At 35.2% G+C, this 18,507-nt stretch overlaps 1 protein-coding gene across 1 annotated transcript in view; it reads right to left on the bottom strand.

Moving 5' to 3' along the window:
* LOC129746288 (discoidin domain-containing receptor 2) overlaps positions 1-18,507 on the bottom strand; it is a 903,668-nt gene that overhangs the window by 341,796 nt on the left and 543,365 nt on the right. The window contains exon 5 of the mRNA XM_055739885.1: positions 1,588-1,735. Coding sequence (XP_055595860.1) covers positions 1,588-1,735 — 148 coding nt within the window. The remainder of the gene's footprint in view (positions 1-1,587; positions 1,736-18,507) is intronic.

Genomic DNA, 18,507 nt, shown 5'->3' with positions numbered 1-18,507 from the left:
CACACACACTCAAACATTATGGTACTGGTGTATTGTTTGTCGGATGATGCAACTAGCCGTCTAAAGCAACGATCAAAAGTAACGATCATGAATGGTTAATGAAAAAACAAATCGTCTCGACCAGGATTAAAACTCGCGTCTTCTGATTATCTCTCCGACATCTTACCAATACGCTTAATCGTCAGAAGTAAACTTGCCAAGTTGTAGCTCTATAATTGACTTTATCGAGTTGAATGCACTGCTGGATTCTACGGCAGAAATTGCTCATCGTGCCTCGATTAATGGTGCTTTGTTCGCCCCAAGTCAACAAGTTAAAGTAAAATCACTTTTCAGAATTGATTACAGTAAAAAATCAAAAATTAATTGATGGTGAAAATTTAGGAAAAATATGTACATCATGTTGCAGTTTATTAAAAGAAAACTGACAGTCATTCGTGACTGTATTGGTAACCTAAGATTCTGTCCTCCAATATTTCGTAAATTACTTAGATGAAAACAATCAAAACACTGCGTTCATTAAAGTTCCACTGTTTAAAGCCTTCTAACCTTCCTAATCGGTACTGAGAAAGTCCCATATGGTTACTCGTCCTTCTCGTTGCCAAGAAATTAGAGCGGAAAAGCAAACGTCACATTTGCAAAAGTGCTTGAATTGTTCAACTGTTTAATCCCCTCACTGTCCTTTCTCGAGTCTGTCTCCTCGAAGTGTGCTCTTGGTGTTGCCATTGGATTTTTGCCATAGAAATTTCTTTTTTCCCCCTTCGTAGCATATATACAGGTGCCCTGATGCTCTTCCACCTTTATTTTTTTTTGTATGAACGTAGGTACCGTGTATTTATATCTGGTGAAGTAATGGCTGATGGGCTCCACATTCCAGGCCACGCTCAGCCGCCTGTCGACTTCCGGTTGGCTGCTTGGTTGCAATTTTTCTGCTTCTTTTTCTTCCGTTTCCCCCAACTGCATACTCCCATTCACTATTACAGCATGTAGGTATAGAAACTTCACAAGGGTGGCAGTAATTTACGACACTCGACAGCTCGACAAAACGAATTGGTTGGCTGGCTACCCCGGTGAAAAATTTTTGGGGTTGGGGCCTGGTTGTTTGGAGTCCTTGTAATGCGGGTCGTGACTCGACTTTGTTAAACCCGGAGAATGGCATAACGAAACATTCGAAGAGAGGAAAAAAAAAGAAGAAAAAAGAGATTCCAAAGAGGAAACTCGTTGTTTCAAACGATGCGTGTTAAAAGACTTGCACGCTGAAGAGTATTTTCGGGGTTGGAAAATTTTTCAAGAGGAAGACTTTTCAATGTCATGCAACTTCAAGTGCTCCGGAGAAGCGAGTATTCGGATTTTTTTCTCTCTCTAAGTACTGTCTTTATTCCGGCACTCATGAAGGGATTAAAGCTCGAACAATTGCTTCGAGTGCCGGTTTAAAAGCCGGGAAATGGAAACCCAACCGGAAGTACTCCGTGCAACCCTCTGAAAGGTGCGATGCGTTTTCCGGTTTCCCCTTTTTTAAGGCATTCACACAAAAATCACACGATCGATGTTAGAAATGAGAGAGTAAATTTATAGTAAAGCAAAACTTACCGTCCCACTCGCAGCCGATAATTTCCGTTCTCAGACAAACGGTCCTGTCGTACTGACTGTACGGAAAGATACGGATCTTGGACGCGTAGATAATTGGCTGCAAAACGTTTTCAACCTCGCTGTAAGTGTTGGTGTTTCCGGAGAGGATCTGCAAAGAGAAGAGAAAAAAAGAATAGTTGAACATATGGACTTTAACCTTCGTATGCCGTTCGCAAAATATTTGTTGAAATGTTGTATTCAGGTTTTTTTACCGTTTTTTGTTATCACACAAATTTGGCCACAAATGTTGAACGATTTTGATGATTCTAAATTTATCTTGTAGGAAATTCAATTTACTTTTGCAACATTTCAAAGATAAGTCAAAATGCTTTGGAAAATTACATGTAGCCGGCTCCGAACGAAAAAAGTCCCAAAAAAGCTTTTTTTAAATACTAATAACTTCTGAATTCTTTATTATATTGAGATGATTCCTAGTAATTTTAGAAATTTTAATAATAAACCTATCCAGGTATGCATAATTATGTGAGCACTTTTTAGGTTTCAACACCGCTTTTTTTACTTTTTTTAGAGGCCATGATTCAAAAAATTAAAAAAATAATACATCCACATGTGAAACATACAGCTTTTAACATCAGCTTTTTTAGGCACTTAGTGAAATTTATTAAGCTGTTGAAAACTGGTCTACAGCTTTTTCCGAAGCATGTTTTTCGTCTTTGCTTTTTCTTCGGTCTTGGATAACATGAGAAAGAGTGATTGTAGCTGAATTTTGTCTGAGTAACGTTGTACATATTTTCAAACAAGACAATTGGGTTGAGAAAGAAGCGAGATACAACGATTTGAAGCAAAGAGTTTTGAATTGACACTCTAGATCTCTAAAGGGAGTTTTTTTTTTTGCAAGTAGTTCTTTCAGAGAGCGAATTAAGATTTCTTCGGAAGTCCCATGAAAACAATTACAAGCTCTCCAAACTTCCTAAAATGGAACACTTACACACTAGGTTGGATAAGGATTTAAATGGACATAATTTTGTTTATTAAAACATAAAGTTTCCTTGAAAATTTAAAAAATAAACTCAAATAAGGCTTTGCTCCATAAAAACGAAAAAAAAAATACGAATGCTCATCAGGTCACCAGGATGGGCCTAAAAAATCAGACAAATCCTGAAAAAACCAGGCACATTGGCAACCCTGTCCTTGTATCGCTTTCCCCGTCTCAGAGCAATCTGTGGTTGCGAAGTCCCAGCTAACATGAAATCGTAATAGAAATGATAATCCAAATCGAAAATTAGGACATTTTCAATAACCATCGTAAACAAGTTGGTATTGAGTGATTTTCTATCATTCATTTACGACAAGTCTTGCTCAAAAAAAGTTGAATCGGATAGCAGTTAAGTCAATTCGTAAATATGTCTCCAAATAGTTGAGAATATGCTAATTCGACATTTACGATTTGAGTAAACTGATTTACGATAAATGGGCGATCCTTTTTTCTTTCATCCTTTGACCGGTTCGTGAACAGAAAATCTTACATATAGAGCTATAGTGCGAATCATATTAACTGCTGAAATGGCATCGTGGTAAGATACCAGACAGCCAGCTCGAAGGACTGGAGTTCAATTCTCGGTCGGGGAATTTTTTTTTTTTTCGTTTTACTCAAATTACTTGAAATCGTATATTTTGCTTTTTGTGGGGAAATCGAATCGTTAAAATCTTGTCATTGTATATATATCGCCTCCATTTTTGTAGCTTTATGTTATTTTGGTAAGTTTAATGCAATCTTATCATCTGGTGTATTTGTTTGAATAACTCTGTTGTTCCTGCGATATGCCCTCTTAAATGTTTACTGGGGTATGGGACTAACAACTAGAGGTGGTTAATATTAAAACTAAGCTGTCAAATTTCGCTTTTTACCGGTCGCCACCAGTTGCTCAAAATACCGCCGCTAAGGAAATAGCCTTCCTCCGGAACGAGTTCGCAGCTTCTCAAATCCATCTTTTGTTCAAGCTTTGCAGCGTGGGCTCTAACATAGTATGTTCCACCGAAGACGACTTTAATGAAACCCGATAGTTTCTCATATCAAAACAGCTCGAGAACTTTACCCATGACCATCCATTGAAGGTCGTTATTCGAGGACTGACAGAAATTAAACCGCGAGAAATCGCGATGGAGCTGAAATACCTAAACCTCAAGCCGATCAAAGTGTGCTGCAATAGGAAATCATCGAGACATGCTGTATGTGAGCAATCTTGAGAAAGGTTCCATTAGAATGAGCGACTTCCGCAATGTTCATGCTCTCATCAACATTATGGTTGAGTGGGAGTCTTACCACCCTAAGAAACGCGACATCACGCTATGTTGAATTGCCTTTCCTTCGGTCACGGGACGAGGAACTGCTAGGGTATTTTGTGGGAATATGTACCTGCAATCAACTAACTATTCACGACGGAGCACCAATCCTGGGGCAACCATCGTCCAACAAGTTCTTGAGGAAGTTCATTACATAATCCTGAGTCCTGATTTTCCACTCAACCATCGACATCTTCATCACCAACATGAGGAACATTTCCAACCCTATGACTATCCAAGATCTAAGCTTCGACCGCTACCCAATATCAACTGTCCGTTGACTCCTACGTAAACTACCACAAATTAAGTAAGACATCGATCAGTGCCTACAAGAAATCGACGAAGCGTTATCAGCAGCCCGGATTCAACATGTGCCAGCCTCCAGATTGGTGAGTAACTCTTTAAATTTAGACGGGTCTACTAAATATCTCCTCCGGCTCCGTAATGTAAGTAGAATATCGTCGTCAATGTCAACGTTCTGGTCTCCCTCATCTGAAGACTAGCATGAGCCGTCTCAAAAGAATCATCGGACCAACGAAATCGAGACTTTGCAAACCACCCCAGCATACATGAAATCGTATCAGAAATGATAACTTAAGTCGTTTACAATGGTGTTGCGAATCGCGATTTCAACTGCGTAGTGTAAAGATCGTATAAAATGTCGTCTGAAGTCAGTTTAAATCGGATATGATAGAAAGTCCGCCATATTTATGAATTTTGAAATGATTTTGCTCGCGCGCCGGCTTCAAGTGAGAAAATTATCGTCATGATCTCTCTGCAACCAGTAGTGCATCCAGATGGCTAAAACTCTGAAAATATTGTCGCTGGAAACGATTTGTAGGCAATAGGTACGAATAAGGTGTCGGATAACGCCTAATTGGTGTAGTTATCATCGTTTAAGAAAGAAATGAAATTTATGTAAGTACCGTAATCCGGGGTATGATTGATCACTTTTTTTTAAATATTTTTCGAATATTTTTTCTGTTAAGGGGAATGTGGCATGTTTCAATTTTTAACACCAGTACTGGACTCCTATGAACGTAAAACATGTTTGCAGAAATTATTATACTATTTTAAATTTGATTTAAAAATCGATTTCATCTCTGTTCAGAATTTAATGCTTTGGGGAAACATTAATCAGTCTCTATTTTGACGGTTGTAACAAGTTTTCTAGATCAAAAAGGATACAAAACACCTTCATAATATTTACAAATGCTAGTTACCTTGCATTTCGACGTATTCTTTTAAAAACATTTATAATCGAAAAAAGAACAATGTTTCATACATTTAGGGTAGGCTTACCAGATACTTTCAGAAAAAAGCGGGACATTTCACGAAAAAATGCGGGACATTTTGGAAATATATGTTCCTTTAGCTAAAAAGATCATTTTTTATAGATTGTAGTCGTTTGAACATCTTTATGTCATTCGCGATTTTTATCAACGATGCAGTTGGCGGACAGTCATTGAAAAACTTATCCGGTACAACTGTGATCGATGTTTACTCTTGGACTGCCAACTGAGATATATCTCTTGCTCCTAAAAAAGTTCATAGAAAGTAATAGAACGTGGATAAATGATTTTTTTTAAATTGAATTCTCAAGAAAACTTTCATCTTTGTAAACTGCGAAAACTTCAGTCGAAAATGTTATAGCTCAGATTAATTTAAAATTCTATATTTTTTCGCTCGGTAGTCCCGTTCTATTTTATCCGGAATTTGACTTATTCCTTCAACTTTACTTTCAAGGGATTCTGCTAGGATTCCGAAGAAAAATATTGAGCCATCATCATTTTGAAGCAACTTAAAGAATATTTTCTTCAATAGAAAAATAATTAAATCGCTGGAACGTGCTCAAAAACGCTCAACTGAACCCAATTGTTATGGTGGTACTAGGTTAAGCTTGCCAGATTGCCCGGTCTTACCTGGACTTACCCGGATATTTGACACAAAATGTAGGGAAAGTTCAGTTGGATCTAGTTGCCCAGATTTTGTAGAAAAAAGCCTCGATGTTGCACAGATTTATTCATTTTATTTCAACAATTAAACAAAACAAAAAACTTAAATTGAGTTAAAATTTTCCATTTTTGCGTCCAAAAACTTTTTTTTAAAGCAAGTTTAATCTGAATAATCATACACAGTTTTTTGGAAGCCTAAAGTTAGATCAAAAATCTGCTAATTTTTTATGTAAAAATATATTTTCAAGTGTATTGTTTTTTATTTTTATTGAATAATTCCGTGGTTTTGACCAGATTTACTCGGATATTGCTTGGATTTTGGGTTGAAAATTTTGAAATCAGATGCCGAATTTTGCCAGAGTTTAAGATAAAATTGTCAAGATTAGCTAGTTCCGGATAAGTCTGGAAAATATTCTGACTACCTTATATTCTTAGAACTAAACGAGTTATTCAATCTTTATAATGGTAATATTTATAATGGAAAAGGACATTTTATAACTTTTTCTGTTTTCCCCCGTTTTTTCAGAATTTTAGAGAGTAAAATCGATTTCCTTTGGCTAAAATTATTTAAATTGTGCAGCCCAGTTTTGCTGAAACGTCTTCAAAAGGAATAAAAAATTGACAAAAATTTACACAAAAATACACAAACTTTGTCAGAATTCGGCGAATAGATTAGATAGATACCAGTGAAGGGGGTCTTGGACCAATAATTGATGATCTCCCCAATCCACCGATATACCTTTTTTAAGAAAGACAACACGTATCAAGTGATTTTTTATCTTTATTTTTGATGAATAATCCTTGGGTTTTGGAAAAAAAAATGTCCGGATATTTCTACCTGGTTTTTTGGAACAAACAAGCAGGTTCAAAAAAAAAAAACAAATACCGTAAACTTGGGGAACATTGATAACGTTTTTGATTCATTTTTGAATATTTTGAAAGAGGTTGCTTTTTTGTAACACTAAAAAATTTTAAAATACTTACTGAAGTAAGGAGTATATAACATGACCATTGATAGCAGAATATTCAAACGACATTAGTGGCTATAACTAAATGTATGTTAAAAATCAAGATTTTATGTTTCGGGGTAACTTTGATCACTATGGTTTTAACGTATCTCAACTCAACATCTTCAAAATTATTGATTTTATGCCAATTAGCACAAAAGGTTTAAAAAACAATAACAGTAATTTTTTGTTTGGACTCAATTGAATTTCACAACTTTTCTTTCTAAAAAAAATTATAAGCAAAAGAAGAACAATTTTGCGGCATACATCAAGGGGCCAAAATTATAAACATTTCCCAATATTTTTTGGCCTCAAAAACAAATGAAATTTTACCTTCACCACCTATGTATGTCCTCCCACTGTTCCTATGTTCTTTCTTGATTGAAACTTAACCTTTTGATAAAGTTTTAAGCCATTTGTTCTATGCAGGCTTTCTCGTAGAAAATGCCGTTGTTTTTAATATCCAAAAATTATCTTAGAATGACCATATAAACACCTAAAACTATACATATACAAAGGAGAAAGGTTAAACTATCATATAAAACTACCCATTTGCTTCTTAATGCTATCATTTTGTCAGGAAAGGTGTTTGTTTGTGAGTAATTTAAAAACTTCTTAACCACATTTTAAGTTATATAAAAATAATAATTGGAGATTAACCAAATTTAGCCTATTTGAAATTTATTTATAGGCTTTCAAACGTAGAAAACAGTTTTCAGATATTTTTACTTCAGACTGAGTTAATGATGATTATCTGCAAAAATTTCATGTTGATCAAAGTTACCCCAGTTTACGGTAATTTAATTTGCTCAAGCTTCATTGAACTATTTTATGTTTGTTTAAGGTTATTTTCATAATTTCAACGAATTGATTATTCGTCAAAAAATCATCCCTTGTTTTTGTAGGATCCATTTTCCTAGCGTTGTGTGTGTTTATTTAACAAAAAAGCCACACAAATGGAAAAGCAAAACGAAGGCAATCAAAACATAGAGCAATGATAATGTTATAATATATTTTTTGACCAACTCAACCTGGTCTGAGTTGGGGATCCTTTGGGGAATTTGCACATCAAAAAGTCAGCATCGGGTGTGATGTGCGGGATCCAAAGTATTTGTAGGGTAATGGTCCATTTTTCTAATTTTGTCTCATTTTTTCGGTGTTTGATGAAATGGTTCAATGACGTTAACCTTTTGATGTGTTCCTTCGTGACTCAAAGACGAATTACAGCGGAGCTGTTACCGTTTCGTAATTTTCTCAAACAAAAAAAAAACAACGAGAAGAAACAAAAATCATAAAACAAAAGCAAACCCGAAACTCATTACAGGCTGAAATATTTTCTCGTTTTCCGCATCATCCGTAGTAAATTTCCCAGCGGATGATGAAACAGACTTCAGCCTTCGTCTTCGTTTTCGTTCGAATGAGCCAGTCAGGCAGTGGCAAAACAACATCCTGGAGGCAGATGAAATGTTTCAAATCTTTGAAGAAAGTGCTTGGGAAGCAAGGATGCTTCCTTTCGATATGGTTTTTGTTTTTTTTTTTGGTTCGAGAATTACCCTGGCAGCTGGCGTCAGCATCGTTGTCGGGACCAATTTCGAAATGAGCTAATTACGAGACGGCACCAATTGTGACTGAGAAATTTGCTAGAATTGCTGATTTGTATTTTTGCTACAAGGTCGAGTTGATATTAAAAGTTATACAGAACAGTTCATTGATGAAATGGGAATCATTAAATAAGGAAAGGGGAAAAATCATGGTGAGTAAACAACCCGAAAAAGCACTCGAAGGAATCATTCTGATCAAACAAAAAGGTGAGCTAATATTTCTGCGGAATGTTTTCCTTTGTTAAACCATTTCATCTTCCATTTCTCCATTCGAGGGAAAAGCTTATCTACTGTTAAGCCCCTGAGTAGGTCACTCAACCGTCCATCCTTAATCATCGTCGTCGTCGCAGTTTTCCCCTGATCTGCTGAGCAAAAAACGGAAAACAGCATCCAAAAGTGTGATCCAAAATCTAAAAATCCTATGCAAACATCGTCCATTTGGTGCCGTTCTCACACGATTTTCCCCATCCTTGAATGGATGACGGACTTCCCTTAAATCTGATGAAAATTGTGTTTGCCCTTCAGAAATACCCAAACACACACAAACTCTCTTCCTCTTCCTAAGGTAGGGACGCACTTAGCCAATTTCATACGGAACGGGTGTAGGAAGAGTTCCTATTTCATTCTTCTTCCACGTATCTAGGACGCCGTTCGTTGATGGTGCGATTCCGTTGATGGTTCGCAAACTTGAAGAGAAAGCACCTGTCCGGATGAAAATCCCCCAAGACGTGACCGTTGTCGTCGTCGTCCTGAAAGGTCCTCCGGATTGACGAAAATGGAAAAGGGAGAGTTTTGTTATCGCTTTTCCTCGGAAGCCTGGCAACACACCTTCCTTAACCGGCTACCACTAAGGATAACTAAAGGTCCAAGAAAAACACATCACTTTCCATCTTAATCCTGTCTAGGGACAGTTCGTGTCCGTTGAAGGACGAGATTTGGCAGGATTTTTTTTCGGTGTTTGCATTTCGTTGAAATGTTTGGGTTGAGTTGACGGACATTACGACGTGTCTTAGAATAATTGGTTAAAATTGTCTTAAAATAACTCAAATTATTCAGTTCAAGATACCTCTCTTTTAATGATTTAGACGTTACAAATACCTCACACATCAAAAACTATCTTAAAACAATGAAACACCCTATTGAGAATATGCCGATCAAAACTTCACCCAGATACTTTTTAGGAAGTGGGTCTGTTTGCCATTTAATCATAATCCACTTGGGTTGACGTTTTCGAAGGACTTAGGATTTCTTTTTGGACGGTGATTTCCTTTTTCAACCTCGGCCGAGATGACAATTCTTGCTTTTTTGCTCCTGAAGGAGAAAGATTAAGCCAATGTCCTTGAATCAATCACTCAATGGATCAATCTTTTGGGTCTGATGTTGAAATTTAAGGGCATTTCTGGTTCATTTTAATTTATTCTCAATTTGTTCTTATTCTTTATGGCTTTTTTAAGTTCACAATGTAGAGACAACTTTAAAACTGTAGAGAATATTCATTAGGACCAGGAACGATGGTTATTTGTACACAGGAGGAGAACGAATGCAAGGTTGGCGTAAATCGTCTGGAGAACTGGTAAGAAATATTTTTGAATTTTTGAAATTCATCAGAAAATTTATTAAAAATAAATCTAGGAATGTTGTAAAAGTCTGTCCATCGTATTCTTTTCACAAACCATAGAGGTTACAAAACGAAGTTCACCCTAATGACCTCTTGAGTGTTAATATGACACAATGGGAAGTTTGACGGCTTGTGACTTTATTCGAGTGCATCCAAATAAAAAAAATTTCATCGGGGACCCTCAATATGAATTCTTGAAATCTCTGATTTTCATCATTACTTTTTTTATGGACGTACCCTGAAAGCCCAAGAAAAAACTCCCTAAACATACCTTGAGTGTCAATTTGGCACTCCTTCCCTAAAACCGCTATTTCTCTCATGTTTGTCACCGATTTTCAAAATTTATTGTTTTGAAACCTCCTACTTAAATTATCTTTCTCAAAACAATGTTCATCTGCAACACTTCAGGTTTCCGTTATTCAAAGTCTAAGAAAAAATCCAAAAAAAAACATGCTTCGGAAAAAGACTTTAGATCCGCTATGAAATGCTCAAAAAACTTTTATTTAGTTTCCAAAAACGCTGAAGTTATAGGCTGTAGGTTGCACAAGAGGATTTTTTTTTTAATTTCATGGATCATGGTCCCAAAAAAATGTTAAAAAGTGATGAAAAAACTCTTCTTTTAAATCATTGAATCGTCAAAATTGTCTAAGTCACACCAGATAAATTTTGAAAAGAGGATTGGAAAGTTAACGTACCGTAAACTGGGGGAACATTGATCACATTTTTAATTCATTTTCGAATATTTTGGAATTGGTTGCTTTTTTGTTACACTAAAAATTTTAAAACAATTACTGAGGTAAGAAGAACAAAGCATGATCATTGATAGCAGAATATTCAAACGAAATTTGTGGCTATGACTAAATGTTTGTTACAAAACCAGATTTCATGTTTCGGGTTAACTTTGATCACTATGGGTTTAACGTTTCTCAACATCTTCAAAATTATTATTTTGATAGCAATAAGCACAGAAGGCTTAATACATCAATAGCAGTATTTTTTGTTTGTACTCAATTGGATTTTTCAACGTTTTCTTTTAAAAACAAACATACTCAAAAGATAGAAAATGATACTGCATACATTTAGGGGCAAAAATTATGAACATTTCTCAATATTTTTTTGGCCTAAAAACCAAATGAAATTTTACCTTCATGCAATTCCTTAGGTCCTCCCACTGTTTCTATGTTCTTTTTTTTATTCAAAGTTAACCATTTGATAGGGTTTTTAACCATTTGTTCTATACAGGCTTTCTTATAGAAAATGTTCTTTTTTAACATCCAAAAATTATCATAGAATGACCTTAAAAAACACTTAAACTTTACCTATACAAAGGGAAAAAATAACTTTTCATATAAAACAATTCATTTGCTTCAAAATGCTATCATTTAATCAGGAGTGGTGTTTGTTTATGAGTCTTTGAAAAAAAAATATTTCAAAACTTTAAAACTATATTTTAAGTAATATAAAAAAAAAACTCCAACTACAAACCAAATAAAGCCTAATTGAAACTCAATTTCTAAGCTTTCAAACGTAGAAAAAAGTTTTGTGATATTTTTATATCAGACTTAGTTAATGATGATTATCTGCAGAAATTTCATGTTGATCAAAGTTCTTCCAGTTTACGGTAATTTTTCAAAATTTTCGCAGATTTAGATTTTACAAAAAAAGAAACACATAATTTTTTACGAATTTTCAAATGAAGCAGTTTTTAAACATTTTGACAATTGGCGACTTCCTAGATTTTCTTCAAATTTGCACTGGATTTTGAGTATATTAACGCATGATTTCCGCAATAAATTTATATTCACTTGGAAGGCAATTTCATATCGATGCTAGTGGTGTAATTAAATTAGCGCTGCAATACTTCACACAAATATGATCCAAATATAAAACAAAAAATAAATTCAGAATTCTTTTTTAGCTTTTCGTAGCTGATTAACAGTCTTTTTTCCGAAGCATGTTTTTTCGATTTTTTTCTTAAACTTTGAATAACAAAAAACTGAAGTGTTGTTGCTGAATGTTGTCTGAAAAATATAGCGTTACGAGGTTTCCAAAACTAAGAATTTTGTAAGAATTGGTTAAGAAACAAGAGTGATAAAGCGATTTTAAGGGAGTAGTGTCCAATTGACATTCCAGGAACTCTAACGGGTAAGAATGTCAGGGACGGATGAAGGTTAAGCAATCATTTGGCACATGGCGAGTTGAGTATGGTGGTCTCAGATTGGCAAAAAGTAGACAAGGATTGGATGCGATGGAAGTCGCCAAGATCGTCAAAATATTGCTCAGAAAAAGATTTTGATGTTATTTTTGCAAATATAGTTCATTGGAGCTAGACTTCAAACAAATCCTGCTTATATTCATTAATATTTGATCCACTGGTGAACTGATATAATTTTCTTATTATGGAATTTAAAAATAGGACTTTTTTTAAAAATCGACCCAGGGCGATCATCAACATCATCACTCAGAAAACATCATTTTTCTGAGTCATCGCCTTATAAAAGTTTGTTTCTTACACCCTTAGCTACCATTTGGTTGCAGACTGTCTCAAATGGTGATACACTTTTCGAAAAAAAATCTCTGGCATACTGATCAATCTCATGTCCGAGGTACAGAAAAAAAAATCATAGAACGGTTTCTTAAAAAAGTCTCCTTTTCACCTCACTCGGAGGGCGAAGAAAATCATCTGTTGAAAAATTAATGATAAAAATTGTTGTCACATATTTCTAATTTCATATTCGGTTCACAAAAATACACTTCTTTCAGCATATTGTGTGCTGTTAAAGCTAAATTTGCCAGAAATATGTGGAACGAAAATGGTCCTAATTTATCTATTTAACAGTTTATATTTCTTATCTAGAAAACAAATAAAATACATTCCCTAACCAATATCACTCATCGCTTAATTTTCAAATTTATGGTCTTCGCATGTGCACGGACATACACATATTTATTTCTCTGATATATATCTCTTAAATCTGGCATTCCTGAACCCCCTTTTTCGTAAACACTTCAGCCAGCTGTCAAATTGTTTTTGAGATAAGGCAGACGTGCGATTTGGCATATGAGACCACTAAACTTAACTCATCATGACTTGACGGAAATGTGGCTTCAAGCATACTTGCAGATAGGATCAACACCAGAACCCGCGATCAGGATCATCATTAGGATCCGAGATCAGTACACGGGATCAATCACAATCCATATATGCAACCGGTAACAGGATGAGTAGGGGAACATGCCCTATTATGCGCCACCTAAGCGAATCGTTGATTTTCTATGTATTCCACGTACAAATTTTGTTGAAAATGGGTGCAATCGTTGAAGAAAATTGTTTTCTACAAATGCTTATGATATTTTATTACTCAAATTGCTATAGTTGCTTCAAAAACTTGATTTTTAAAAACCATATTCAAAGCCACAAAACAAAACTGTGTTGCAAATACTCGCCGCTGTGTATTCAATATGCGCCTAGAAGCCGAACACACCCGAAAGCAGCCGAAGACCAAAAACACACCAACACTTTCAGATACTTTGACTGAAAAGAAAATCAAAATGGACTAATCAAAATTTTGAAAAAAATGAAAAGTAGATTTTTTGGGCTGAATTAACGCTCAAAATATGGTTTTAGACTTTTTGTTCATTTTCAATGAAAATTGGCCTTTTTGAAAAATTAATGCTATTTTCAGCCTACTACGATTGGCGCGTTATAACGAGCGCATGGGCCATGATAGAACATACCCATAAAAAGCATGCCATAGTAGACTGAGTCGATTTGGGGTCATTTTGGAATTTCTCAAACCCTGGGGTCTTAAAAGCTTCGTCTTGGTCCAAAACTCATCCATAATTTTTTGCAGAATTTTTAAGTAACGTTTACATGAGTAAATTTGAACTTTTATGTTTGTATGGGAAAATTGAATATTTTGTACTGAAAAATCAACATCATTTTTGTTTCGTCTGTGGAACCGAGCCAGCTGATGATTTTTGTGCCAATTTATAAAATTCCTCAACGAAATTTTCCGCTGAACAACTTTGTCGAAGACCATAACTTCGTATCTGAATAGGAAAAAAAGTTATTAGCTGTTTAACAGGGGTATGTCTTTTCGCATTGATTAACAATAAATTTAATCGACATCACTGCTTGAGCCTCGCGAAGTGTTGCATGGAAAGTAGTCACGCAATACCTCGCTAGGCCCCCAGCAGGGATGTCAATTGAATTTATTGTTTATCAGTGCGAAAAGACATACCCCTGTAAAACAGCTTATAACTTTTTATTCTAATATGATACAAAGTTATGGTCTTGGACAAAGTTGTTCAGCGGAAAATTTCCTTTAGGAATTTTATAAATTGGCACAAAAATCATCAGCTGGCTCGGTTCCACAGACGAAACAAAAATGATGTTGATTTTTCAGTACAAAATATTCAATTTTCCCATACAAACATAAAAGTTCAAATTTACTCATGTAAACGTTACTTAAAAATTCTGCAAAAAATCATGGATGAGTTTTGGACCAAGACGAAGCTTTTAAGACCCCAGGGTTTGAGAAATTCCAAAATGACCTTAAATCGACTCAGTCTAATGCCATAGCGAGTTCATTATGATTTCTTAGCATAAAATATTGTCTTATTTGTTTTTCTCTGCTTGGTGACACCTTATTGAAAGTGTTTTAAAATTTAGATCAAAATGATGAAAAACCTAAATTGTGAAATTATCACGACACAGGGGCATTTTAAGGAAAAATTCATACTTGCCATGACCAATCACAGCATATAAAACAAATTTTTAATATTTTGCAGGCTTAAAATGATTCAGATTCTTCTAAGCAAAGGTGGCACGTATTAGCCACATGGGGCGTTATATGAACTTTTCCCCTACTTGGAATCCAGGATTAGGGGTGCCAGGTGGTTTTGACAAAAATCAGGACACCGTGATGAAAAAAATCAGGATTTTTCAGGACACTACTAAATTGAAGAACATCCCGAATAGACTTGCACCGTGAAAAAACCATCAAGTTCATAATCACAAAACCATGAATTTGATGGTTTACACCATGACTTTTACGATCCACGATACCGTGAATACACATTGAAGTTCATTGTTTTCGACCATACATTTCATCGTTTTGGCGAAAATAACCATGAAAAAGGGGTATTGTTATGCAGCGTGACCATGAAAAAAATAGCGATTTCCCATACATTCGGAAGCTCAAAAATATGAAGTTCATTGTGATAACAGCTTCCACTTTTTCATAGTAAAACCATGAAAATCCGTTTATTTTCAATGTTTTCACGAAGATGGAAGTCAAGGGTAATTGATGGTACGAAATATGTGTTTTACCATACAATTTCATGGTTTACCATCAATAATTTAAACTTTCATGTATTGGAATAGTTTGTTAAAGTTATCACTCATTTCAAGGAATTTTATTCATAATTGATCGTGCTTTTAAAAAACTTGGTTTATGTTTATCACAAAGCACGATCAATCGGGAATAATATTTCTTGAAACAAGGAATAACTTTAGCAAGCTTGTTCGTTTTGAGATTTCTTACGAGTCACTTGTCAAAAAACAAATTTTGATTTTTATAATTTATGTTGTTGTTAATCATTTTAATTTTATAAACTTTGTTCTTTCCACCAATTTTTTTACACTTAACACTTTCCAAAAATATTCACAATTTTATGATTCCCTGCAATGCGTTCGGAACCCGTTTTAAATGTTTTCCGCACAGCTCCGACCTGCTGCAAATGAATTTCCGGCTAGGTGAATCAGCACCCGCTTTTCATGCAGGCTGGGGAACAGCAAGTCCATCAGCCTAAAAACCGAAAACAAATAATTAACCAGAGATATCAAAACAATTTTCAGAAAAAAAAATGTTGAGCTTTATTTGAGCACGGGACGAATAACGCAACATTTTTGCTAACTCTGATGAGAAAAACTGGAAAAAATACTTACGACAGATGCTCCCGGACTTGATACTCTGTATTCCTATTAGAAGTCTCCGGGGGAACTTTACCGGGAGCCTGCCTGTAACCGGATCCGTAGAGAAGCATCTAGAATAATATGTACATTAAAAAATACAGCTCGGAAAAACACAAGTAAATTAAAAAGCTACTCACCATCCAAGATATTTTGCGCTGCTTGCCATAAAGAAAATTTACCGAAAATTGTTCGCCAAAATGGGGGAAAATCATTTGCCACGAGGCACACGTCAAAAAAAATCTACACGGAAAATTATCATTACCCAAAAGCAAATTTATTTATATGCGTTTGAATTGTAATTTTACCGTGAACAACATTGTGACGATGGTATTCATTGGAAAGTTATTGTGAAACCATGCTCCGGGTAAATTCGAATATTATGAAAAACTATGAGAGAACCATAAACTTTACTGTTAGTTTGAATATTATGGTTATTTCACAATACAAAATAATTTCTCAAGATTGAGAATTAACGTTGAAATTCATCGTTAACGATGAAAATCGTTGTTTAGTCATTGTTGTATCATAGTTTTGGTCTATTCGGGATAACATGCAGCTCTGCATAAATTGTATAACTAAAGGTGAAATAAAGGCGTTGAAGACGCCTTAAATTATGCAACCATAGCGAGAAAAACCTTGGCTGGCCTGAAATCGAGATCGATATCGAGAAACACTATTTAGATATCATTTGAACCAAATATTATCTTTGGTTAAACTGGTTAGACTATTTTATTAAAGATTTGTTTGATTTTCTTACTATTTAATAATAAATTTAGCTATATTGTAAATATTTATCAAAAATCAGGACAAATCAGGACATTTTAATGGTCATTTTTCAAAAATCAGGACACTTTAAGCTTTTTTGAAAAATCAGGACGGCCTCTCGAAAATCAGGACAAATCCTGAAAAATCAGGACACCTGACACCCCTGTCCAGGATAAGCTACACGCTTATTTTTTTCTTACCATTTATTGTTAAAAAATAACCATTTTATGGTTTTCGATTGAGAACCGCCAATATGGTTACTTTTTAACAATTTTTTCAAGTGAAATTTTAACCATATTTCTAGTTCCCATGCAATAACCAAAAAAGGTTAGAATTTTGACGATAAACGAAAGAACTTATTCATGTTCACCATTTTAGAAACATTCTTCGACAAAGCCACATTGGTACTATATAGTTTGTTTTTAATTTTTCAGTAGTTTTATCAAAATTAAAACATACAACCCAAGTCAATTTAATTACTAGTGCCCACTCAGTACAGAACCGAATCAATCCGATTCCGCCAAAAAGTCCCTGATGCCTGCAGGTAATCGTTGCCGGATGTTGCTTAGTCGTAATACCGTTAATCCGGCTTCTTATTGCATGGATCGGTTCCAAATCAGGTCGCTGGACACGATGAATTGCAGACAGCATTCAACGAGGTAAGCACTAATAAACTGATTCAGTAAGTGAAATCTGAAATCACAAAATTGAAATCGGTTAATCCTTCTTTCGTTTTTAACAGGCCTTCCAGAAACAATACCGGATTGGGGATGAGCACTCCAAATGGGCGCGCTGAGATGGCGGATATTCCCATTTATTAAAACCAACAAAAGTTTCCTGCTCCGGACGATGACAATGGATCGCCAGGCGATCCGGAATTTCCTCATCACCTGTGTTTTCCGAATGGGACTGTTTGAACTGGTCATCTTGAGGAGGCTTTAACTATCAGCTGTCGACATGAAATTTCGAAAACGTAAGTCATGGCACGGAACTTGCAGCGTCTGTACAGCAAGAACACACGGAACTTTATTCGGAAGAGGATGACGGCCCCCGTATGACGGCTATGAACAACGTTTCCAAGAACAAGCTCTGCTGGTGCTTCTCTAGATAGCAAAAATTAAGTTTGTAAATAAATAAGCTGCTCTTGAACCCGCATCATTTTTCATTTTCCGTCAAAAACATTCCAAATTCTAGTATTTTAAAGAAAAAATACCTGTTTCCTTCCATTCTGCGATATGGTTCAAAATTAACCGTTTTTCAACTTCTCCGCAATAATTTCTTGCGGTTAAAAAGTAACCATATTTCCACTTCTCAAGAGAAGTCAAAAAATGACTTCTATGGAAGAAACCAAAAAATCACTTAACGCGGAAGGGTGTGAAAATGGTTACTTTTTAACGATAATTGGTTAAAGAATTTCGAGCGTGTAGGGTCCATAAACAGAATTTCAATCATCAGCGTTAGGCAAGGTTGCCGAAATCACAGAAAAATCTATTATTTCACAGAATTTTGAGTGAATTTTCATCACAGAATCTGTGTCACAGAACACAGAATTTTAGAAATCTTCACAGATTTCACAGAATTTAAAAACTTTGGACGTTTTTTCAAAATTTATTTTGGATAATTCTTTGATCTTTGAATTGCAAAAATATGA

This window comes from Uranotaenia lowii, chromosome 2 (genome assembly GCF_029784155.1).
Source record: "Uranotaenia lowii strain MFRU-FL chromosome 2, ASM2978415v1, whole genome shotgun sequence".
In the NCBI taxonomy this organism is placed as follows: domain Eukaryota; kingdom Metazoa; phylum Arthropoda; class Insecta; order Diptera; family Culicidae; genus Uranotaenia; species Uranotaenia lowii.
Note: the sequence above shows the minus strand (reverse complement) of the source record. Positions and strands in the feature narration are given on the sequence as shown.